General features: G+C 37.3%; 2 protein-coding genes across 3 annotated transcripts; both read left to right on the forward strand.

Annotated features, from left to right (window-relative positions):
* Positions 1 to 3968: 3968 nt before the first annotated feature.
* Positions 3969 to 6111, forward strand: LOC120104202 (internal alternative NAD(P)H-ubiquinone oxidoreductase A1, mitochondrial-like). The gene is made up of 6 exons (XM_039114874.1): positions 3969 to 4299; positions 4541 to 4701; positions 4910 to 4975; positions 5331 to 5386; positions 5614 to 5713; positions 5891 to 6111. The coding sequence occupies exons 1-6, from the start codon at positions 4281 to 4283 to the stop codon at positions 5948 to 5950; spliced, it is 462 nt and encodes a 153-aa protein (XP_038970802.1). The 5' UTR covers positions 3969 to 4280; the 3' UTR covers positions 5951 to 6111.
* An 8880-nt stretch (positions 6112 to 14991) lies between these two features.
* LOC103712212 lies at positions 14992 to 24051 on the forward strand. Of its 2 annotated transcripts, XM_008798674.4 has the most exons (8): positions 14992 to 15457; positions 15582 to 15603; positions 19215 to 19271; positions 19365 to 19446; positions 22632 to 22727; positions 23195 to 23319; positions 23402 to 23420; positions 23509 to 24051. In XM_008798674.4, the coding sequence occupies exons 1-8, from the start codon at positions 15352 to 15354 to the stop codon at positions 23728 to 23730; spliced, it is 729 nt and encodes a 242-aa protein (XP_008796896.1). In that variant the 5' UTR covers positions 14992 to 15351; the 3' UTR covers positions 23731 to 24051. The 2 variants fall into 2 exon arrangements, with proteins under 2 accessions (XP_008796896.1, XP_038970803.1); XM_039114875.1 differs by lacking the exons at positions 14992 to 15457; positions 15582 to 15603 and adding an exon at positions 17575 to 18007.
* The last annotated feature ends 473 nt before the right edge of the window (positions 24052 to 24524 follow it).

A 24524-nucleotide genomic window follows, 5' to 3' on the forward strand; every position in this document is an offset into this window, starting at 1 on the left:
GTGGTACGACCATCTATTATAGTTATTAGTCTCTTCTTAACTACTACTCCTCTATACCAAATTACATCATTAATTGCCTGAATTCTTTGATCGTTCTTCATGTGATCCTGTAGTGTATAGTCTTATGTTTGACGTGAGAAGGGTTGATTTTTAACTTTTTGCAATATTCATAACCCTGTTTTGATTAGGTCATGATTTATGTATATGTTATGCTCGTGATGTTTCGCTAGCTTGCATTGCATGTGTCACAAAACAATTTATCAGATAAAATATAAATGCATAAATTTACTTGCAAAATCATCACTTCCGTAAAAAAATTGTTTTAAGTCGAGTTCATCAGATGATAACATACATTGCAAGTGCAAATTAATGATAACATATTGGAGCTAGAACCCCCAAAAACTTCATCAGGGCAAATAGCTAATTTTAGTAGGCTCATATATAATTGATAATTTGTCCTGATCATTGGAAATCATAAGAACTCTTGAGTCAATTTCTATACAGCTAGGCTTGCACTGGATTTCGCACCAAGGATTCAAACATGTTTGCTATTTGTGATATCAACCTGGATTCATCCATCCGATGGATAATGACATTTTATCATGTACATGATAAGCAAGATACCGTGATTTATGAGAATTGTCGGATTTTGTTTCGCAGTCCAGGTCATATTTGTAGTTATATGTGCCAACTTTTTTGGAGACGGCCACGACCACATTAGGGATAGGTTTGGGGTCATCATCAGCTCTTTAAAGCAAGAAATTTTTTAAAAATTAAAAGAAAAGGATAGATAAGGATAGACAACAAAACTCGAGCCCAGAGTTAAGGCATGAGAGTGCTATCTAAAAGGCTCAAAGTGACATATCTCCTATAGTTCTGGGCATGAGATTCTAGGCTCATACTTTCTTATAAGGAAGGTCTTAGGGAATGCACGCCATGAGCCTTCAGAAATATCCTTGAATGATAAAAGTAGGATTTAGATGGCATAAACGCTTTCTAAATGGCAATATCAAAAGGTCTTGATAGTCACTGTCAGAAGTGACCCCTGTAATTCTCCTTGCAGTTGCACACTCCTGTTCTTTCCTCTTGTCTAGACCCACTCTTTCCCAATCCCTCCTTTCACCAGTAATGAGCTGAGAGCTCGTTCATTGTACCTAAGTTTATTAGCAATAGAGTAGCAACCGGAGAAGGTCTCCTTCCCTCATTTTTTTCCTCAAGAAGAAGAAGAAGAAGATCAAGGGTCTTGGATCTTATACACTAATTAACTTAGGTATCCTAAAAATCAAAAAGTAAGTAAAATTCTATAAACTACTCAATTAAGATCCAAGAGTTAACAAGAAAAGAGAGATACAAATAATTTCGTCATTAAGGAGAAAAAAAATTTATTCATAGCAAGTCGATTACATACTATTTATGGAGATTACAATATCAAAATAAAGAAGACATAATGAAAAAGGGAAATAAGCTTCTCCAATGATTGATCGGCATAATCCAACTTACTTCCTCCTTTTGTTTTTGAATTGGAGAAGAAGGGCTGAGATGATACCAAGTAACATCCAAGGATTGACTTTAGGAGAGAGAGCCATGGATCAAGATTTTAGTTCAAGGAATATGATATTGTCTCCTAGATATAATAGTTAAGAGTGCTTCCCTCCTTTTAATTTTAAGAAAGTTAATTAGAGCTAAAAAGTATCATATCTATTTAATATCCTTACATTTTTTTAATTTATTTTTTTAGCTTTTTGATGGTTTTTAGATTTTTTGGATAATTTTTGTTGGTGGGGTAGAGATGTTGAAAATGTGAAATTTTAATAGATATACTTACACTATAGGGGGAGGGTCTGTTTAAATTTGAGCTTAATCCGAGCTCATTTCATTTAGTTTCTAAAATGTCAAATTTAGGCTTAAAAGTTAACAAAGTTGGATACAATCAACTCACATATAGAAATTGACCAAATTGGAAATCCTAATTAGATCCTAAAATCTTTAGTTTGGATGGAGGAGAGATGGAATTGATGGGTAATTTGGAGAGAATTGGATCATATTATTGAATCAAGTTAGTTCGACGAACTTGAGTTGGCTTATTTAGATCAATTGATGAAATTAGACGGAATCTCATTCAACTAAGACTATAATTGATCAATTGATGATGAAGTTAGATCAATAATTGAGTGAATTGGGTTTTAAATAAGTCATAGTAGGTAGAATAGGTTCAAATGAGGGGATTAGGCTTTATTTAAATATGATTGAGTCTAATTGAGAGCATAATTGATTAATTAGAGGTGTGATTGACTAATCTTTGGCTAATTGTAGGGCTAGCAAAATGTTACACTACCAGAAAACACGCGTATAGTGACGGGAAATTAGTGACGGCCCATTATCAGTCACTATTTGTGACGGATTAGTGACAGACAGAAATTTGGTCACCGTGGCGTGAACTTAGTGACAGATTAGTGACCGACCGGTCACAAAATACGCGGGTAGGGTGGGCGCCAAAACTTAGTGACCACCGTAGTGACGGGATATCTGTCACAAAACTGGTAACTGAAATTGCAACGAGACAGTGACAAATTCATCCGTCACAAAAATCGTAACCCAAATGTTTATAAATTTTTAAAAAAGTATTTTTGATAGTGACGGATTATTGACAGAAATTTTCGTCACCAAATTTAATTTCTAATTCTAAAAATATTAAAAATAATATTTTTGAGTAATTATAAATAAAAAAAGAAAAAAAAGATAAAAGGAGGAAATCTAAAATGAACTAAGAGTGCCGCGCTTAATTTCTAATTCCCCCCCGCCCAGCGCCAACACCAAAATTCTAATCCCCCTAACCCTAGCCCCTGCAGCCGCCCCTCAACCCCCCCACACCACACCTACACCCCCCCCCCCCCGCCCGCCCGCCCGCCCGCCCAGCGCCAACACCAAAATTCTAATCCCCCTAACCCTAGCCCCTGCAGCCGCCCCTCAACCCCCCCACACCACACCCCCCCCCCCCCCCCCCCGGGCGATCCCTAACCCCTCCTCCTCCCCCCCAACCCAAATCCAACAAATCCCTAACCGGAAGGCTGTCCACGGCAGGGATGACCGTCCGGATTTCCTAACCCCTTCTCCTCCTCCCTACGCCGACGAGAGCTACCTGATCTTCTTCGAGTCTCCTCGAATACGGATTCTCGCTTCGAGAGCTCACGTCCGAGGCCAATCGCGGGATTTCGTTCTGGAGCCCCAGTTTAGATTCCGATGGTTCTTTCCGGTTGCTCTCGATGCGAGCATTCTAAAGGCTGGTCATACATTTGGGGTTTTTCAATCTTTTGTTTAACCAATTGCAAAAATCAGACATTTTCTAGATTCCAAATGGATTTTGAGCATCGGCGAGATGGCACTGTTTTTACTTCTTTGATTGTCAGATGACCTCATTCTATGATGTTTGAGTCTTTCCCATTTGGTAGTCCCCTGTCACAACTCCAACAAATTTGATCTGACACCTATTCACCCACTATATGCAACTATATGTCTTTAGGTTGTGTATGTCTTGTAACAACATATGATTATGAATCTTGTAACTGCATACAACAATATATTTTTTGATTTGCCTGTCTATGCTCATTGGTATCAACACAATGACTACCACATTTGTCTCTGTGTACTGTAAATGTCATCAGCCCGCTGTTGCTCGTAAGTTATTCGATGAAATGCTTGAGAGGAATGAGATTGGAACCATGAATTCTAGTGCTGGATCCACTAATGATGCACAATATGTAGTGCTATCGAATATTTATGCTGCTTCAGAAAAATGGGAAGAAGCAGAGAGGATAAGGAGGAGAATGGTGGAAAATGGAATACAAAAATGTGTGGTTGCAGTTCGATCATGAAAGGTAAAAATTCTTTCATCATTTCAAAAAAAAAAAAAAAAGGCCCCTCCTTAGTGAGTTTGCCTTAGGCCCCCAAATGCATTGGGCCGCCCCTGCTTAGAATCAGTGGACTTGTTCCTTATACCATTTGATGTAGAAATTTTAATTTGGTAATTTATTAAGTATTTTTTGTCTATAAAGTTAAGTTTTTTTGTTTTGCTTTGAAAGGTGCATTGTGAGACCGTTACTGATGGGAGTGCCAGTGACACTCTGGAGCCATGGAAATTTAAAGTTTCATATGACAAGTTGGTCATTGCATCCGGAGCAGAGGCCTCGACCTTTGGTATACTTGGTGTAAGAGAGCATGCGGTCTTTCTCCGTGAGGTTCACCATGCTCAAGAGATTCGGAGGAAGCTCCTTCTCAATCTGATGCTGTCTGATGTGCCCGGTATGCCATTTCAGAAGATAGGAAACATCATGGATGTTATTGCATTAATTAGTACCTTGTGTAAATTTGTTTTCTTATAATGATTTCAGCCTGCTATGATATTTGTTTTTTGCAAATAATGTTATGTAGTTCAAGCACTGCCAAATCCTGCATTTGTGCATTCTTTGAACAGCAAATATTAGAGTATACAGTGATTTGGTGTAATGCATTTAATACTTGATTTTTTTTTTGGCAAATATAGGCATATCAGAAGAAGAAAAGAGGAGACTGTTGCACTGTGTTGTTATTGGAGGTGGTCCAACCGGTGTTGAGTTCAGTGGTGAAATTAGTGATTTCATCATTGGAGATGTTCATCAACGTTACTCCCATGTTAAAGACTATATCTGTGTGACCCTAATTGAGGTTTTCCTGTCATACCTCTCCAGCATGATTTTATGAACTTGAATTATTTTTTCCTCTATATCTCTTTTTTATTCCTCTAATGGAGTGTTTGATGCTATAGCTCATAAAACATCGCGTAATTTAGTTACTTGAGAAATTTATTTCTAGTCAATCTTGTCAAGAACATATGTGGATAAAAATCATCTGAACTCTTTCTTTTTTGTGTTAGGCAAATGAAATTTTATCATCTTTCGATGTTCGACTCAGAACATATGCTACAAAACAACTCACTAAGGTTAGTGATTCTAAGCAAGGGATTGTGCAATCTCTTCTTTTGTTGATTTTCAATTGCTGTTTGTTAAATTGCTTGATTGCTCTCTGCATTTCCATTTCCCTTAGTCCTGAATTTACTTCAGAAACTTTTTATATGAAGAGCATCATTTTCTTTTATGCTGATATTGTTTTCAATGTTCATTGCTTTTGTATTGACCTTGTACTATCCCTTGTTAAATTGCTATTCGATTCTTTCTCCTTGAGAATTCAGTTCAACCTCAACGGCTCCCATGGAAGAATCAGTTCATACTTCTAGGGTTTTCCGCCCTCATGATTTGTTCTTTATTTGTTTGTTTTTCTTTTGATTTTGTGCACAGGTGTTGATTCCGATACCAAAACCTACTGGTTTCACTGGTGCCGATCCTTACAAGATGTAAGTCTAATTGAATTTTCGTGTTTTTCTTAATTTGTCTAACATGTCATTTGAATATGCTTCTCTTTAGTCAATTTACGGTATCTGTGTAAGAATTGATGGCTGTATAATTTTCGTGTTTTTCTTATGATTCATTTAGCTATAAATTTCCCTCACAGGCACATTCAATCTTTGTTATTGATCTTCTTACTGGTATACAGATGTACTCATTTTAATTTAATTTTTAGATCTTCCAGAAGTTTGCTAAATTATATAACAATGCCTTTGAGAAAATCAAGATCGAGTGCTATTGAGAAAGCCTTGTCTCCTGAAGAACAGCAAGCAAAGGTAAACATACTCATTTTAACCAACTAAATGCTTCTATTTATGCCTCTTAAGTTTTATGCATGACATCTTCATTCCGAATTTTGGTTATCACTTGAAGCATCTTATAGTGTTCACTTGAAAAGCATCTTATAGTTTTCACTTGAAGAGCATCTTAAGCTCCTTCCTTTTTCTGAGCAGCATGCTGGCCAAGGGTTTTGTCCTGAGCAAGGATGCCCTCAAGAGAGCCAGGTCCTTTGACGAACGGCACCATTTTATGTCCGGCGCCTCAGCTATGGCTTTAGTCCCCTGGAGGATCTCACTGGAATTATTGGGCAATCATCATCCTCTTCTACCTCTACAAGTCAAGCTCCAGAGCTGTACTCGCGTGAAGACCTTCTAGGTATTTTTGAGCACTAAAAGAAACAATGGCAAGAGGAGGCTCTTCAAAAGATGAGAGAAGAGATTGGCTTTGGACCATGGCATGCAGAACGGGGGGTAATGGTGATTCTGGTTCTGCTGATCATGCTTCATTATAATTGCTTTTGCCTTAGATGATAGGTCTTTGCATTTCTAGGAGGAATGAAATCTCTGTTATGACATACTTTTTGTACTTTGATTTTGATAGATTTAGGACATGTTGATGCCTATTTTGAATGACATGTTAAAAAACTTTTGCGTAATGTTGAATGCCTTTGCTATTAATGATATTGTTATTATTATTATGAGCCAATCAATGTACCAAATGTACCAGGTTATTGGAATGTGATCAGTGACTAAATTTGGTTAGTGAATTGTTTACCAAGTATTGTGACGAGCAGCCATAAATTTAGTGACAGAGTTTTGGTTACTAAAAATTGATTATGCTCAGTGAGTTGTGACAAATTAGTGACGGTAATCTTGTTACTAGATCAGTGACGGAATTAATAACAAATTTAGTGACAAAATTTGTGACCATGTCTGTGACGACTAAATTTGTCACTGAAGGTTGTGACAGATCAGTGACCAAATTTGTGACCGAATTCTGTGACAAAATCAGTGACCAAGTTACCTTCGTCACTAACTCAATGACTGGTTAGTGACGGGAAATACATAATTTCTTAAATATTTAATTTTTGGATTTGTAATGGTTTAGTGACGGTGATTCTGTCACGGAGTTTAGTGACGGGAATCGCCGCCGTCACTGAGAATTTAGCGACGCGTGTTTTTGTAACCAATTCAGTGACGGGAGCTCCGGTCACAAATTCCGTATTAGTGACCGGAAACATGGTATAGTGACGGAAATTTCCGTCACTATACGCGTGTTTTCTGGTAGTGTTACCTGACTCGTCAACTCAATCCAGGTTCGATCTGCAATAAATAGGTTTGGATTTGGGCTTAACAGGTTCGGGCGTAAAAAGATCGACCCGTTTAAATTATTTGATAATCAGGTCAGATTCAAGTTAAGTAGGATAAGCAGGCTACTTGTTTTTTGAATAGATTAACAGGTTAATAGGTTATATAGGTTATGTAGCTTAACAGGTTATACAAATTAACTGGTTAATATGTTAAGCAGGTTACTTATTAAATACGTTAAGCGGGTCAAATCAGATTACTGTTTATTAAATGTGATAGGTCTAGTTTTCAAATCCTGACATCTTTAATAAACATATCAAGTTCAGGTTTGGAATTTTCTAATCCAACCTCCATTTGACCTGACCTGTACATGATCTGATCCGACCTAATTGCCACCCCTAGCTAATTATAGCAAAGAATTGGGAGTTAATGAGATGAAGATCCACTAAAACCAATGAGCTTTTGATTTAAGAGCATTATCTTTGTTGATTTTAGGCTTAAGAGTGAATGCTGTTAGAAATAGCAACAGGGTAGGTATGGGTCAAGTAGACCATTATCCATATCCACCTTGCAATTAGGATTCACCTACCCATACCCATCCTATACATGACTCGGGGCGGGTAGAGTTAGATGGGATGGGTTGGAATGGGCTAGGGTAGGTAAAGCTATAAATTTTTTTTTTTTTGCATACAAATCAAACAAATTAGAAAAATAAATAAAAATAAGTCTCAGTACTTCACATAATATTACACAAAATAAGAGTTAAATTTATAGAATATAACAAATCAAAATTTCAATAATGATAGAAGTACCAAATAGAAATATTGTTTCTTAAAAAGTCAAATATTCCTTAAATTAAGAAAAGCAATCAACTAATAAAGTGAACAACTAAGCACGTATCTTGTAGCATTTCATATGATTAATCTTTCTCATAATCGATTACAATACTTTCTTTTATATTATCATCGTAATCGTCATAATTGATCGGGTTGAGTTTAGGGCAAGCATTGCTATTATCCACTCACCCCAGATCCACTAGGGTTTTAGAACGAATACCCATCCCCACCGCAGACTTTGAATAGGTTGGGTAAAACCCGTTCCATTACGGTTAGGTTGGGTTAGGTATCTGATAGAGGAGTAAATTTACAATATGTATTAGTTTCTTTTTAACTACCACTCTTATCACCAAACTACATGATTTACATCATGTTTGGTGCTTTATTTTTGACATGAGAAGAGTTAATTTTGAACTTCCTGCACCATTAATTTTGCTAGGAAGGTTTATTAGCTTGCATAATTATTGATTTGCCGTTGTCTCAAAATCAGTAACTCATTGGGGACTTGGCAGAGGTCACTCGCATGAACCTTAGCGAATCCGGCAATCCCCCCATTACATTAAGGTTCTGCCATAGCTTTATGAAGCAGCTCTATCTAATTATTTATTCTCATACTCTAATATCAGAAGAAGATCGATCGAAGATGCTTTCTGCCCACAAAAAGTCCTCAGTAGGTGACAAAAGAGCCACCTTGGAGTTCCTTTCGTTGCATAAAGATCTCAAGGCCATCGTAGAGTCATCGCACGTTGTAGGAACTGGAAGAATATATTGGAGATGTGGATCTTCCCACGTTGAAGGATGAGAGGAATGGCACAAAGCTTTCTTGTCGTTCATCACTTTGTTCTCATGCGGCACCCATGTATCCTACTTGTGACTTGAAAAGATCTCTCTCTCTCTCACTCTCTCTCGCTTGGATCTCGATTCCTTTTGAAGTACTTGCTTTGGTGTCTACACTCATCCATTTTACATTCTCCATCACCTTTTATGTATTTTTTTATATAGATAGCATTTTATAGACTATTATGATGTTAGACTGAGCAGCTCTTCCTTGAATATAGTCATATAGAATATTTTGCATAGAATTGTACAAATCTTATCTTTCATGATAAGAGAGAGAAAAAAAAGACTAACGGAAGCAAACCATGCATCAACTTAATAGCTTTACATCATGAATTGGATTTTGAGTTTTCTTGTAGAAGATTTTCATGATGTTAGAATTTACATTCCCAGTGAACTTTTATGTACTTTTAGTATAAATAATTTTTTTTTGTACTTTTAACTATGATGTTACAACAAGCTAGCCTCTCCAAAAACATTGTTGCTCATTTGATCCGCGAAAGAAAAAACTCAACGAAAAAACAAAAAAATTTATCTTAAAAAAATAGCATTTCTATAGAAATACGATTCTCATATTTCATAAAAAAGAAAAATTCATGGAGGACATAGTAAAGCTTCTTTTCCACCGATTATGAATTAGGTCCTCTCTTTTTTCCAAAAATATTTTTAAGCCATCAAAATCTATGGACAAGATATTTTCCTTTATTAAGGGTATAATAGGTATTTCATACAATTTCTCAAGAAAGTAGATATTCAACCAAACATAAGCCATACTCGGATGTCACTTTCTCGTAATCAACCAAATATGCCAAAATCATTTTTTCAGGCATCACATTCTTAGAAAAAATATTCCAATGAGAAAAAACTTTTCCACAGGACAAACGAGTCCAAATTTTTTTTTTGTAGAATTCCTAACTTTTATGAAATTAAGTTTCTGAAAAATTTCTTAAAAATTGGAGAAAGAAAGTTGACTAGTAGAAGGAAGCCAAGCGGTATAATAGTTCTTAATTAGTTGGATACTTGAGCAAATTGTTTTTAAGTTGCTTGATGGATCTGAGATATAAATTTGTTTTGGTTATGATTCAGATTCTTTCCAACTCATATTTGAATATAATAAGTCTAGTGCAAACTAATTGCTCCTCATTGTTGTAACGCTAAACAGTGTCTGATTGGATAGAACACCATCTCCAATCGCTCACTGCTCCATGTTTTGCGAACAGTTCATTAAAACTTGCAACCGTATTAGGTGGTCCATAAATTCTTCCCGGGGCAAAGGTAAACTACTACCGTTTGGAGCAAAAGGCTATTGGGGTAAAGTACTCTTCGCACTAGAACGAAAGTAATCATAGGGTGATAGACAAACCTGATCAAAAAGTACGAACCAGGAAGCAAAAGCTAGCTGTCCACATAAGTGCTTCTGTGAGTATCATGTTGGTTTGAATTGACATATTTTAGGCACATTTATCACACCTTGGATCATAAGCAATTAGAGTTTGAAAATGGATAGGCATGGATTGATAGCCAAAATCTAGAAAATATTCTATAGCTCTTCTTTCTCAGGTTTGACGCTCTCCTGGATTCATAGCTTTCTTGTTTTCTCAACATTAATTTGGATGGCAGTGTTCGGAATAAATATACTTATGGTAGTTTGGGCTTTGTTATTCAAAGCTTCATAGGTTTATTTATTGCTGCAGATGAAGTTGAGAACAATATGGGATGGTTTGATATGTACTATAAAAATTTTAAATGCCTTGTGTAATATTTTGGAAGTGAAATTATTTGATAATCGTTGGATGACTAATGTTTGCATCACTTTTTAAGGCTTGTTAGCATATGCTGGTATAAGATTGTTGGCAAATGATTGCTATCTTTCTTTTTTTTTTAGGCGGTGCATGTTTATAAATAAGCAAATAGTATCGCCGATTGGGTTGTTGTTTATATAGCCAATTATCCAAGAACTACCTTGCGGACCTCTTTTTCTATGATTCCCTCTTGGTTTTTGAATATTTTGCACTTTGTTTGTCATGGATGTATTTATACAAAAATTAGGTAATAAATCTAGTTCACACTAATAAAATCTAAAAAATATTAATTTAATTAATTTACATATTCTGATATTGTTCTCAAAATAACAAAAACTATAGAGAAAGACTTACGTACATTGCCGTCCATTTGGTGTCTGGAAAATGGTCTCCTTGCAGAACTCAAGGATTACACTAAGTGCATCATTCAAACAAATAATTCAACAGTGAAATCACAATTACGTTGCTATCTCAAGATATATATATCTTCCAAAACTTTTTGATGGAATAAATTTTTTATTTCAGCTACAAGCCAAACTTATCATATGGTTCGCATTTATAACTTTCCCTTTAGTGCACTACGTTTCAGGATTTTTATATTCTTATAATCATAATGAAGTTGAAGGCGTACGTGCATGTCAACCATGTTGGCTAGGAAGCTATTTAACTAAATTCACGAGGTTCCAGCCCAAGTCCATGAAACATCGTGTCTAAGATATACTTGGAATTATGACTTCTCCATCTTTTAGATATTATATATATATATATATATACACACACACTTATTCCTCGCTAAAATGTAAGGTTATGAACTTCTTGGATGTACTTGGAATATATTTTTTAGATATATATCTTTTAGATATATGATATACTTTTGTCTAAGATATACTTTGTCTATATATATCAATTTCTTCTAGTATGATGCACATGAGAGGAGAAAGTGAAAGAAAAGAAAAAAAATACGCAAAAGTGATAGAGAGAGAGAGAAAGGTGTTGAAGATTAAGCGTTGGGAGACGCGGAGACTTTGAATTGTCAGTGTCTTGAAAGAGAGGATCTCCATTCGAGAATCCTCAAATCTTAATCTTATAAACCTTTTACTTTTTTTTAATAAATATAGATTTCATTCCTCTCTCCCCTCTCATCCTGGGAGCACGGAAAGAAGTGAACGGATGACTTGTCATGCACTGTAGACTAATTAACTGTGCTCCTTTTCCGTTCACATTAGAGGGTGACCTTCGCTAGGTCCTCAAAGTTGACCCAAATAGCCTGGTGTTCTTATCAGTGATTAAGGAGTTGAAGGGCCCTAAAAGCTTAATCACATGCCTTATGTTTTTTGAGGTGATGGTCATAAGCCATTTTTTCACTTTCCAATAAATACACTGGTTTAAGTGAAAGGACATCCAAAGAAGTGAAAGCATAAAACCTTACGTCAAGGGGTCCCCTCGCTTGGAGCTTGATGTGAAGGGCTACCTACGTGATGGTCCGGCTTGTTGTGCAAATGGCATGAGTGGGGTTAGGGTCGTTGTCCTCGTATTGATGTTTATCTAACTCCAAAGATGCCCAAATTTGCTTACAATTACACTTGGATATGCTGCTATTTGGCTTCAAAATCCAATGATAACATTGGTTAAATGAGGGGAAAAAGATTCCAGAGACAACAATTGATGTACACACTTGAGGGTCGCGAGTTTCTCGGGGGTTGTCTAGGTGCTTCATCCTCTGCAATGGAATTCAGTAGTTCGACAATAATGTGGATTGTAGGTTATGAAAGCACCTAGGGCTACTGATATCTCTATATACACATCTTTAGGTTTATCGATTTATTAGATATATAGATCCTGGGCTGCTGGAACATGGTAGAAGTGCCGGTACTTTTTATTGTTTGGAACCCATTGAAACTTTCAGGCCCTGTGCGGTGGTATGTTTGGTCCTATATTGCTTATACGTTGAAAAGATTTTGAATACTTATATAGGATCAAGAATATGAATATTAACTTCTAGTTAGTTTTTTTGGATAAGGTCCTGGACCGTAAGAAGATATAAAGAAGGGATGCACACCTTACATTTGCCTTCTAGATTCAGTTTGTGCACATAGGAGAAGATAGGAACTGCGCAGCACGACCATGCCAGCTCCCTTGGATTCTGGGGCCACATGAATTAAGTCGCCGAGCCTACATACAGAGGTGGTTGCTTATACATTTAGCAGTACTAAAGTCGTAGATGCTAGAATCAATTATTATTTTGGGTAATTTAAAATAATTAATGGAATAAGACAAAATAAACCAAAGGATAATAGTGGCCACCATTGATATATATCCCCTTGTTTGTACCAAATGATTCATAACTTGCTTCAACTTGCAGATTGCTTGAAGATATATTTTTTTAGAGAACAGTTTCATTGGCTACCGACATGGATTTGGATTAGAAACTTATTGACAATAAATTTGGCTTGTAAGGCTAGTTGGAATTCAAATCGTCCAATTAGAATTGATGATTCACCATTCATACCCTGCATCTTGAGTTTCCTTGCCTTCTTGGATCCCATAATCATGAAGCTATCTCTCTTATCATGATTGGTTACACATTTGTACTAATGTTGGCATGCACACAGATCAAGCATGGCCTCAAGGCCTCATTTTTAGAGGGTAAAATATTGGCTTTAAATTGTTGTTTGACCCAGCCAATTTGCGTAGCAAAAACTTAGGTTAGGTTCAATAGGTTGAATCTAAATATTACAGACTTTGAGTGGATGCAATTCATTTAGAAAATTCAGGCTTGATAAAAAAACCAATGCTTTTCCAATATGATCAGACTTATGTTGACTCTGATAAACATCTATTTTATTTGCTTGCACCTTGCACACATATTCAATCCTTTTTTTGGGAATCATACATAACATATCCACTCATTCACCGAACAGTTTTTAAATTTTAATTCAATTTGGAAGCATCCTCATGTATTTTATATTATCACTAATTTTTTCTAAGAAATAAGCATCGCAACACAACACCCATAAATTTGTGAACTTTGGACCATCAAGCCATGGCTGCTTCCCCAGTGGTCAATCCATCGTGCCAAATAGACCTAACTTCCTACTAAAGAATTGTTAATGAAACATGTTGCCTCCCATAAGCAAGTATATATATGCCTAGAAGGCCAGCATTTCCATGCCTTTGTTGTAAAGGTCTCTCTCTCGTCCCTCAAAAGTCTTCACTGAAAACAAACACTAACATTCCTCAGAAAAGATGACAAACACAGCTTTCTGTCCCTTGCTCAATGTCTTGTAGGTTGTTTTATTGTATTTAACCCTTTTTTTTAATGAATATGGGATCTATTCTTGGTGGCACATCTGAATCTATAGCATCCCACTATAAACTAATTCAAGTGCATTAAACCTTGGTGGATTCCTTAATGAACAAGCATATGTGATTCTTGTTTGATCCCACTTCCTCAGATGACAAGGTTTTATTATGATAATGTGTCAATATACCTCCAAATCATGAAGTTACATGCATGCAACGTTTTACCCGCTTATGGAGATGTAGTTTTGATGCTCAAGTGGGCGGTACCGCCCCATTTGAGACTAGTTAACATTATTGATGTTTGCAGGCCAATTCAATGGAGGTGCCTAACATTTGAAGTATCTCATGTCCTTCATTAGGCAAATCAAGCTGTTGATTGTTTTGTTGGTTCTGGAGGAAAAAGGTAAGCCTGTCTTGATTTTTTTTAAAAGAAAGGTTTCTAGCTTTCTTACATGCATCCAACAATGATCCCAATGAGTTTGCCACCTTATATTTGGGGCAAATAGCAAAGTTTTTTTAGAGTAACACAAATGATAGCTTGGGCTTCTTCATACAAATTTCGACGAAGGGCTTTGAAACTTGCGATTAACTTAAAGAATGATGAGTGAGTTAAACGGTTGAATAGTGACCGACTTGAGTAATATGCGAAGTACGTCAACTTTCTTATGAACGTCTAGATGCAACTCGATACATATTCTATCCAATTTATGATGTTATGATTTGCATGTCCTCTTTTAAAAATCTCGAGGCATAAGGATTTGTCCCTCGTGCTTCTTCCCTTTTCCGTTAATTGTTTTTGCTAATTGGCTTTGTTTTCTCATAATGAGCTTTTTAGGACCTGAGCGCAAGTAATGCAAATGGTTCTTAAGCAGATCACATCATCTCATCTTGTGTTTTTCACATCAATAATCATGCCACCCAAGTTCTAAATCTCTAAATGTTATATTAACTGACTCGCTTTTAATGATCATACTCAAGAGTGTCCATTGTTCCAATACTAAAGTCCATGGGCTACCCCAAGCAGTCCCAGGAAAGCCCAATTTCATATAGACCGGCCTCGACCTTGGGCTTTGAATAGGCCTGGCCAAGCCCATTCAGTTGCACGTGAAACTCACGTGCCTAAAACTAAGCACATTTTGCGGTCAGCCCTTGACTTTGTGATTGTCGAGTACTCTAAGCTCCTCGTCTCGTCTCATTGGCTCTTCGGAAGAAGTCTTCGAAGGATTTCTTGGAACGAAGTACCCCGAAGTTCACCAAAAAGTTCGCACTAAATCCTTCATAGGGCGTGGAACGCCGGCAGCGCACGGCAGTTTGGCAAAATCGTTGGGCCGCGTACAGTTCATCTTGACGAACACGTCAGTTGACCGAGTCGTCGTCGTCTCCAAAGCTTGGAGCATCGAAACCCCTCCTCTGCTCTCCTTCAGTGTTCTGACCATTTATTTCCATCCCTCGAGCTCTCATCTCTTCGCCTCCACCTCTCCTCCTCTTTGCTTCCATTTCCAGTTCTCCATAGAATTCCTTCTCTCTCCGTCCTCTCGGCCGGTGGAAGATGGCGTTCTCGTCGCAGGAGAATCTGGAGAAGATGCAGCTGCGGCAGAACTACCGCAATCTTTGGCACACCGATCTCATCAGCACCGTGCGGGCGGACTTCCCTTGTAACTATTTATAATCACAATACTGTGGCAATTCCTTCTTTTCTTTACCTGTTTATTCCTAACTTCAGATCTCTATCTCTGTTTTTCTGATTAAAATTTCTCTGTTTTTTGCTTCTGTCTGCAGTTTGCTGCTTGGCTCTGTGGTGGTGAGTTCTCTGATGCTTAATTTTTTCCTTTCTTTTCTTATTTTTTGTCATTTTTATATTTTGACTGCGTTCTTTATACATCATTTCTTTTTTGGTGGTTTAGATTTGAGTAGTGGAATGATGGAGTTTGATATGATGTGTTTCAGATGTGCTTGCTCAAGTTTAATTTGAAGATCACTTGATTTTTTTTTATGCTTTGTTTTTAAGGATAGTAAAGATCATATGTTTCATTGATGATTATGAATTGGTAAAGGGATTGATGGTGTTGTGTCTATGAGTCCATCAATTGTTTCTAAATGATGAACGGATTCGATCTTTGGAGGTAACTGAGTGAAAAGAATAGCAGATTGGATGCATAGGGAACCAATGGGGAGGAGAAGGAGAATTTTAGCTTGGAAAACTGATCAATTGTCTCAAATGAAATATTTAGAGGCATCAAGACACTTCTAAACTGTATTTTTGACTTCAAAGTACCTGTTAACTGAATAAAAGGGTTTTGCATACTGATTTTGTAATTGTGAACAGAGGCACCTCATCTAACTCTGTTAAATGGTAAATTTGTGAGCTAGAAAATACCATAACCGTGGTCGATACAGAAGATAAACCCTAAAATGTTTTGTTATGGAGGCTATTGACTTTTAATCAACTGAAGCTTTATCTAGTGATGAAGATTTGGAGATGACCTGAAGACAAGCACATCAAGAATAAAGAATGGAGAAAAAATAAATTTCATCAATTTCGCTTATTCACTCGATTTAATTAGGGTTAGAACCATAAAACATTTTATTTGAAGAGCAAGGAATTGATTTGACAACTTGAAGTTTACGAACTATTGCTATCAATATGCTCCAAGTGTTCAATTGCTCAGTAATGTTTAAGACTATAGATTTAGAGAAATGACCTAGGGATGATGGGTTGAGGTATCCTTTTTTAAAATTATTCAATAATTGGCTCTTCGAGTCGTTCATATGACACTTGACAATGTTCTAAAAGGTTAAGTTTGGGAAAATTAGCTGCAGAGCAGACTATGTCAAGGAAAAAAAAACATTTGTTGATTTCTGGTAGTTAGTTAAATTATGAATGCATCTGAAATAATAGGAAGAAAACACTGATCTAGCTATTGAAGGATTCTGTATCATTGTTTCCAACATTCCATGTTATTTATCAAGATTCCAATAGAAAATTCTGAAATAACTCGTTAGGAAGATAAAAATTGGTATAATGATAAAGTAATTATGGATAATTTGCCCCAAGAGACAAAAACATCTTCTAAGGTTGAAAAAGGACAGATCCAATAAAACATAGTAAGGGGACAGGGATAGAGTTTAACATTTAAGGATTATAGACAGTCTGCGAAGGCGCACTATGGTGTTTGTTCTATCTGCAATTTTCCTTCCCTCACTAGCTAATGATATTGGTGTTGCCATTACAAAAGCTGCAGTGATGATCCTACTCAGTGAGCCTGTTCTAGTTTTCATATCACCATCATATTCTGGACTTCTGATTCAAGAGATAAATCTTTTGTTTTGCTTTGCACATTCTTCAATAATCTATCAGTTGAAATGAGCAAGGTTCGCTGTCTCGGCACCAGACCCTACATCGACACCATTCTATTAAAAATGTGTCGGTATGCGGTACAGTACAAGATGGCAAAGTGTACCGAGGGTCAGTACGATACGAGATTATATACTAGTTCGGTACCGGTATAGTACCGACCAGTACGACAAACCTTCTAATGAGTATGGCACTATGTATGTCAGCAATGGTGAGCGCTTGCCAATCTTATATACTGTCTGCTAAAATTTTCTTCTGCTGTTTTCTTAGGTCTTATTAATGCTGTTCATCTCACTTGAGTCTGGTCTATTTCTAAGTTGATAACAATTACATTGGCAAATTGTTTTTCCTTTGATGTTCTTTTGTCAAATAACTTGTAACATAAGCAGCATTGCTCCAATTATCTCCTTCTGTAGTGACTCCTTTTGGACAGTAATTCAAGCCCACATCGTGGACTTCAATTCACCATCATATACAACATCAACATTTAGATCATCCCTCTACTAAGGTCCTGTCTTCTCAATAATCTCATTCCATAGTTAATTATTAAAATTTTGTTGGTAAGAATCACATTTCTGAGTTTGCTAACTCGCCAAGATTAACTATCATTTGTCTATTTCAAGTTTGTAGTGTGTTTGTAAAGGGCGCTGCTCATTGTGGAGGACCAGGTCCAATGCTCATTCCTTTTTTAGTTGTTCAACAAAGTATTAAATGAGCATCATGCTTGTGGATGCACCACATAGCAACCCCGCATTTGCATGATGCATATCTTGAACATCCCATGGGCATAATTTGCACCTGAGTTTACATCAGTAGCCAAAGTCTGCTCTGGATCTAACTTCATTGGAATGTGGGTACCTGCCTATACTCCATTAGTGGTTTTTAGTCATATGCTATCTTCATGGTTTATTACAGTAGATTAATATGGCACTGCCATATGCTTTCTAAATCAAGTGTATAACACCATGACTGAAAACATGGAGTCAACAACATAAAAGGCTTTCAAATTGATGGAGCACTTGAACACACTTAACTGCAACCAACAATTGAAGCATTCGGTCTATGCCGACCATGCTGAGCTGATGCCTGCAATGTGACACTTCTCTGCTGTCACCATGCGCCGGGCCACTGGCTACTGTTGAGATGTGCTGGTCTGCTGCAGGTCAATGTGGCACAGAACCAAGCATGTGCCATCCTGGCTAGTGGCTGGCACACTGCCAAGACTAGCACTTGGATCCTTTAAGGTTTACTTCGATATTTGTCACATTGACCTAGGAACATCCTTTGGTTACATTCCTTATAAAAATCATGCTGCAGACCACAAGAACCAGCATATACTAAGATGGGTTTGTTACTGCTCGTTTAGGCATATTTACTGAAACAACATTGGTTAGAGACATTTGGGAGAGCAGTTTACTGTTTACCTAATCATTTTAACTTCCCTTCAGTTCCATATGGAAAGTCTCCTCATCAGCGTTTTTGTAAATCCTTATCAATTGCCCATACCTAACTATTGCCAGATCTGTGTTGGTATACTGTTCTAGCTTTCTTGGACTACTATGCTCATTACGAACTACATAGTTCAATGCAGGCTATATTTTCTAAAAGTAGAATACTTCCTACAAGAACATAGTTAATTTTGGTTCTTCATTACTGCTGTTACCTACTCAAATTTGATAACGTACACTATTCCTTTTGATACTGATTTGAATTTAATATAAGCGCTGCTATATGGAAAAAAAATTATTTGTATTACCTTCGATCCTTAGTTGACTAGTCTTAACAACTTGTTTAAGACTCTAGTTGATGGATCTTACTAAATATTGTTCTTTTTTTCAATTGCTTACCAACATCACATGATTGCATATTACTAATATCTAGATAGGGGATATCACCGAGTTATCAACAACCTTCTGTTCTCTTGACAGTCCATATTTAGCATTTTCTCCTAGGGCATGTTCTAATGAGTTCCTTTTTAGTTTTTCATTCTTTACCCAGTTCTACATACACATATTTTGATAGGCAGTAGTTTCATTGAAGCACTTTTTTCCTTGTAGTGCACCATGTGTGTCATACATGCTCCGCAAAAGGGCCCTTTATAACGACATGTCAAGGTAAATCTTCTTCACTCCTTATCTACAATTCAGTTTATGGAACATCATGATGATTTCTGATTTTGATGTTCTCATTTGTTCCTTTTCTTGTAGGTATGTCTGCTGTGCTGGTTATCTACCATGTAGTGGCAAATGTGGAGAAAGTCGATGCCCAGAGTTTTGTCTTTGTACTGAGGTATAAAGTTTGTCTTGAATTTCCAATTTCACTTCATTTTCATGTAAAGTTCTTGTTGTCTCATTATATTTGCTGGAAGTTTATCATTTGATATTACTATAATATGAGTGTTAGGATTGTAACATTAAAGTGGTAAGCAAAGAGCATTAATTTACAGTAAGCATATTTAATTCAACTAAACTAATCTGAGGTACATAGACCAGTTTATCAGAGTATCAGGTTTAGTATAAATAGCCTGGATATTATTCTGGACCAAGGTTCGCGGTACCGATCGTACCGACGTACCGGTCGGTTCCGGTAACGGTACGGTACCGGTGCCGAACCGAGCCGAACCGAGCCGAACGATACCGTACCGATAGGGCACATTCGGCCTGGTTTCGACCCCATTGTCGTTTTTTTTTTTGGAGTTCTTTCACTTTTGGATTTTTTTTGATGTTTTTATATTTAGGTTTAAGGTTAAAACTAGATGATGCAACTTATTACTTCCAAATGATTCAAATAATGAGATGACTAAATTTTTTTAAGCAATTTAAATGAAATATTAAAAAAACAATGTAGGGAAAAGAAATTTTACCTTATTTAGTTTTTGCTGGATTTTTCTTCAAGAAAAACAACGCTCTCCGACTCTTCTAATTTTTTTTCATGCCTTTGTCTTTGCCTTTCTCTTCTTTTCCTCCTCCTTTCTCTCTGCCTTTCCTTTACCTAAGCTGATGGATTTGGCTTTAGCATTCGGTCGGCTTTTATAGCCAACCGTTGAGGCACTGTGGCACTTTGAAAAGTGCCACTGTGAGCCACAGTGTGGCACTTTCGAAGTGCCGCACCGGCACTTTCATTTGAAAGTGCCGCACCGGAGCACAAAGTGGCACTTTGAAAGTGCCACACTGAAGTGCCGCACCGGCACTTTCATTTGAAAGTGCCGCACCGGAGCACAAAGTGGCACTTTCAAAGTGCCACACTGAAGTGCCGCACCGGCACTTTCATTTGAAAGTGCCGCACCGGAGCACAAAGTGGCACTTTCAAAGTGCCACTGGCCAGCCAGAGGCACTTTGAAAGTGCCTCTGGCCAGCGCTGTGGCATTTTCAAAGTGCCACAGCGCTGGCACTAAAATCCAGCACCGAACCGGTGCGAACCGAGCCCATACCGGTGCGACCGAACCGGTCGCACTGGTTCGAACATGTACCGGTGCGAACCGGCAAACCGATCGGTTCTGCCCCAATTTGGATCGGAACCGATTTCCACCTCTGTACCGGACCGGTGTCAGTCGGTACCGGTCCGGTACGGGCTGAACCGACCGATACAGGTCGGTTCAGCAGTCCTTGTTCTGGACAATCTGTACTTTAAGCTCCTTGACTTTGTACTCTTTTTAAATGTTTTGTCCTTTCTAGGGAAATTAATCTGTGCATGGCAAGCGTTATTTCACCTATTTTATAAAAAAATTATTTTCCACTACAAGCTCATGTGGACTTGTATCAAGCTCCTATCTCCAAAACCCTGCCTTCCATGTATTCGCTCATAGCAGTAACAACATTTATCTGAATAACTCTTCAAACAGCCATCTATAATTATCCTTTTCCAGGCAAGTATTCTTTGCATTTCGTAGATTCATCGTTCAATCTTAGCTACAAGACACATGTACTAATAAAATTAATTCACTCTTCTCTTATGCTAACTTCAAAAATATGAAACTTATTGCTTATATTTCTAAACTCACCAATGTTATCCTCCTAGAGTTCATTTTCAGTGAAGGTGCTGGTTTACTTTGCTGCCAAAGGCTCTTTATGGTTGTACTAGAAACATAGGTTCAATTCCTGCCTTTACCAGGATTTAGGGGGGTGTTAAAGATATCTGATGGGGGGCTATCTCCTGTTGTGCAGCTCATTGCCAATGGACCTCTTTCTATCTATAAAAAAAGGGAAAAAAGAAAGTATTCTTATAATTATTTATTTTCAAGTATATAATATCCGTTTTCCTTCACAACAGATTTATTCGTTGCAATTTTATGTTGAAATCCACCCATTTCAACTAGATAAACAAATTTTCTTCTTATACGGTATGTTCTCGACTCACTCCAGGATCCCGTTCCTCTAATTGCAGCTGCATGCACATATTTTTGTGGGCTATCATGAACATGGTTCATTGTACTTGCCTAAATTGGGTAGCACGGAGCATACTGTATTGTACCGATATAGAGCATACTGTACCGGTTTGGTACTGGTATACGACATGGGAAATGTAATGACATTTGGTACACTGAAAATATTCCGTACTGTACCGTACCGATACAGTGCTAGTATGGCACCGGTACGGGTCCGATATCGAGACGGTGAATCTTGATCATGACTAATCTTTGTAGTTTTCCTGTTTCTCTATATAACCAAGTTGTGGCACATGGAGGAGTCCTAGTAAATGTTTGCCTACTCATTGAACTCAAGTCTATTGGCACCATGCTTCTTCAGAACACCCTGCCTAATCTGCTTAAACCTTCCAACATCTTCATTGAGTTTTGACTGGCAGTGTCTTCAATTAGTTAAAGGTCCATTAACTTTGTACAAGCAGAAATCAATTCATTGCTGTGACACTTAAACACTTAAGCACATACCCCGAGCTCGATGTTTCTGTCATGTGAGAATTGCATTAGTAGCAGCTCGACTTCTGCGCATATTACTTCCTCCATTTTGTTCTAAATGAATGTTTTTCTCATTCAGTGTTATCTGGACCCTTCAAAATCTTGGTTCTTTCTGTATCCAGACACTTGGACCCTCGGATGCTTCTGGACACTCTTTGACACTTCAAAACAGTAAACCATGATATGATCATGATTATATATCAACTTTTGTTATCTATTCCTAGAAGCGGTCAAGTCTAAAATACCATTTAGCAAAGGTTTTATGATGTTTCTATGAAATTAGAAAGCAATTGATCCAACAATCTATTCATAATATACATATATTTATACATATTTAAGAGTGCATCTGTATAGTACGTGCGCGTCCCCATGTCCAATATTTTGAAAGATACTGTACCCAATGCTCTTGGACACTAGACACTTGTGTCATGTGTCCAGGTAGCATTGTGCTCATTGAGAAGATGGAAATGAATCTATATTTTGTATTTCCTTTGAATTTAATAATTTTAGCTTGAAGTTTTTGGCTAATAATGCTTTCTGAACTATGTTACTTTTTCAGGTTTTTCTCTGCTTTGGTAATTCAGTTGCCTCAACCCGCTTCTTGCTGCAAGATGAATTCAATATCCAGACAACCCAATGTGACAACTGCATTATTGTATCTCTCTCTCTCTCTCTGTCTCGTCAAATTTACCATGTCTGAAGCTAGTCTAGACTATATTAATAAATAAGAAAGGAATGTGCTATTTTAGATTTTGTCTGTCAAATTCTGTGATAAGAATAATCTTAGTTGCTCTCTTTCCAAATATCAGTAAAAAATTACGATAAAGAAATTAGATATATGATCCATGTGGGCCTCCATGTGTTTCTGTGCCTACTCAAATCAAATGGACTCTATTTAAAGAGTTCCACTCATCTTTCATTCACATCCCTAACCCACTGGACTCTTTTTTTAAAATTTAAAAACAAACAAAATATCGACACTCTTTTTCTAATCCATGTGTTTTATCTTTCTTATCCTCTAACCTGTAATCTTGTTTAATTTATTCTTTTAACATGTATTGCATGTTTCCAGTTGCTAGTAGTAGAAATTAAGGGCCACTATTCCATGCCCAATAACTGCAGGCTTTCATGTTCTTCCTCCAACAAATTGCATGTATATTTTCCATCATTGCAATGATTGTTGGAAGCGATGAGCTTCAAGAAGCATCGCAGATACTGTCCTGTTTTGCTGACATGGTTTACTGCTCGTAAGACTTTCCTCCCTTTTCCAACTTCCACCTTTTAATCTTCTTCTTCATCATAACAACATTCTTTCCATCGACTTTGCAGGGTCTGCGCATGCATGCAGGTAAGCAAAAACATTCTCTACACATTTGAACTCCTTCAAGCTTCTGCCTCAATGACACTTCATTGATATCGTTTTGGGATAAATTCAGACACAGCATAAGATTGAAATGGACAAGAGGGATGGAAAGTTTGGACCAGCACCAATTATGGCTGTACCTCCATTTCAGCAGATGTCGCGAATAGAGCAGCCCATTCCGCCGTCCATTGGATATCCACCCCAACAAGCATATGGGCAACCATATGGATATCCACCTCCCCCTCAGGGCTATGGCTACCCACCTGCTGGATACCCTCCGCCTGCTTACCGCTAGGCTCTGTACCTGTCGCCTGGTTATCCTCTTGCTGTCTTTACCAAGTAGATATGAATGCGTTTGCTCAAAGTTTAAGATGACTTTGATGTTCTTCTCTGAAAGAACTTATTTGTTTGCTGAAGTATATGAGGGTGCATCTATAGAAGTCATTTTTTGTTCATCTAGGATTTCAAAAATGCCAGGTTTCTGGTTTGTAGTTTTGTGAAAGTCTGAAAAATAGATGATGTGTGTATGTTGGTGATTGGGTGACATTTTCATCTGGACTGCTTTTCTTGTAATGTGTCTTGCTTGCAATGGTATTTGTCTTCCCCACTTTCCATACTCTTTTTCCTATGTACGAGTTGCAGCATTAGCTTAAAATATTTTGGACTAGTGTTTTCTACCATTTGACAATAAATACTTCTGATAATAATTCGAAGAAATCAACCGGATTGTGCTAATATTCTTTTTATTTGGTGTATACAAATATTGAACCAATTGCAGGATGTGACATTAGCTGGAGCAGATGTTATCTATTCTAGGTATAACTGATAATTAGCAAACCTTTGAATCTGCGTTCACATTCTACTGAAATTTGATCACCTTCAAAATTTATTGTTTAAAGTTCTTTAATCACCCAAGATCATTCCAGATGAACATCTTACTGTTACAAGTTCTCGCTGTAAGAATCTATGGCAAGTTGGCAACTGTTATATCAAAATGCCTAAATTCGCAAACAGATTATCACAGTCTACGATTGCAGGCATCAGTCCAACATTATTGCTATTGTCCAGGAATTTCTACTTACCATTACA

The sequence above is a fragment of the Phoenix dactylifera genome, chromosome 17 (genome assembly GCF_009389715.1).
Source record: "Phoenix dactylifera cultivar Barhee BC4 chromosome 17, palm_55x_up_171113_PBpolish2nd_filt_p, whole genome shotgun sequence".
NCBI lineage: Eukaryota > Viridiplantae > Streptophyta > Magnoliopsida > Arecales > Arecaceae > Phoenix > Phoenix dactylifera.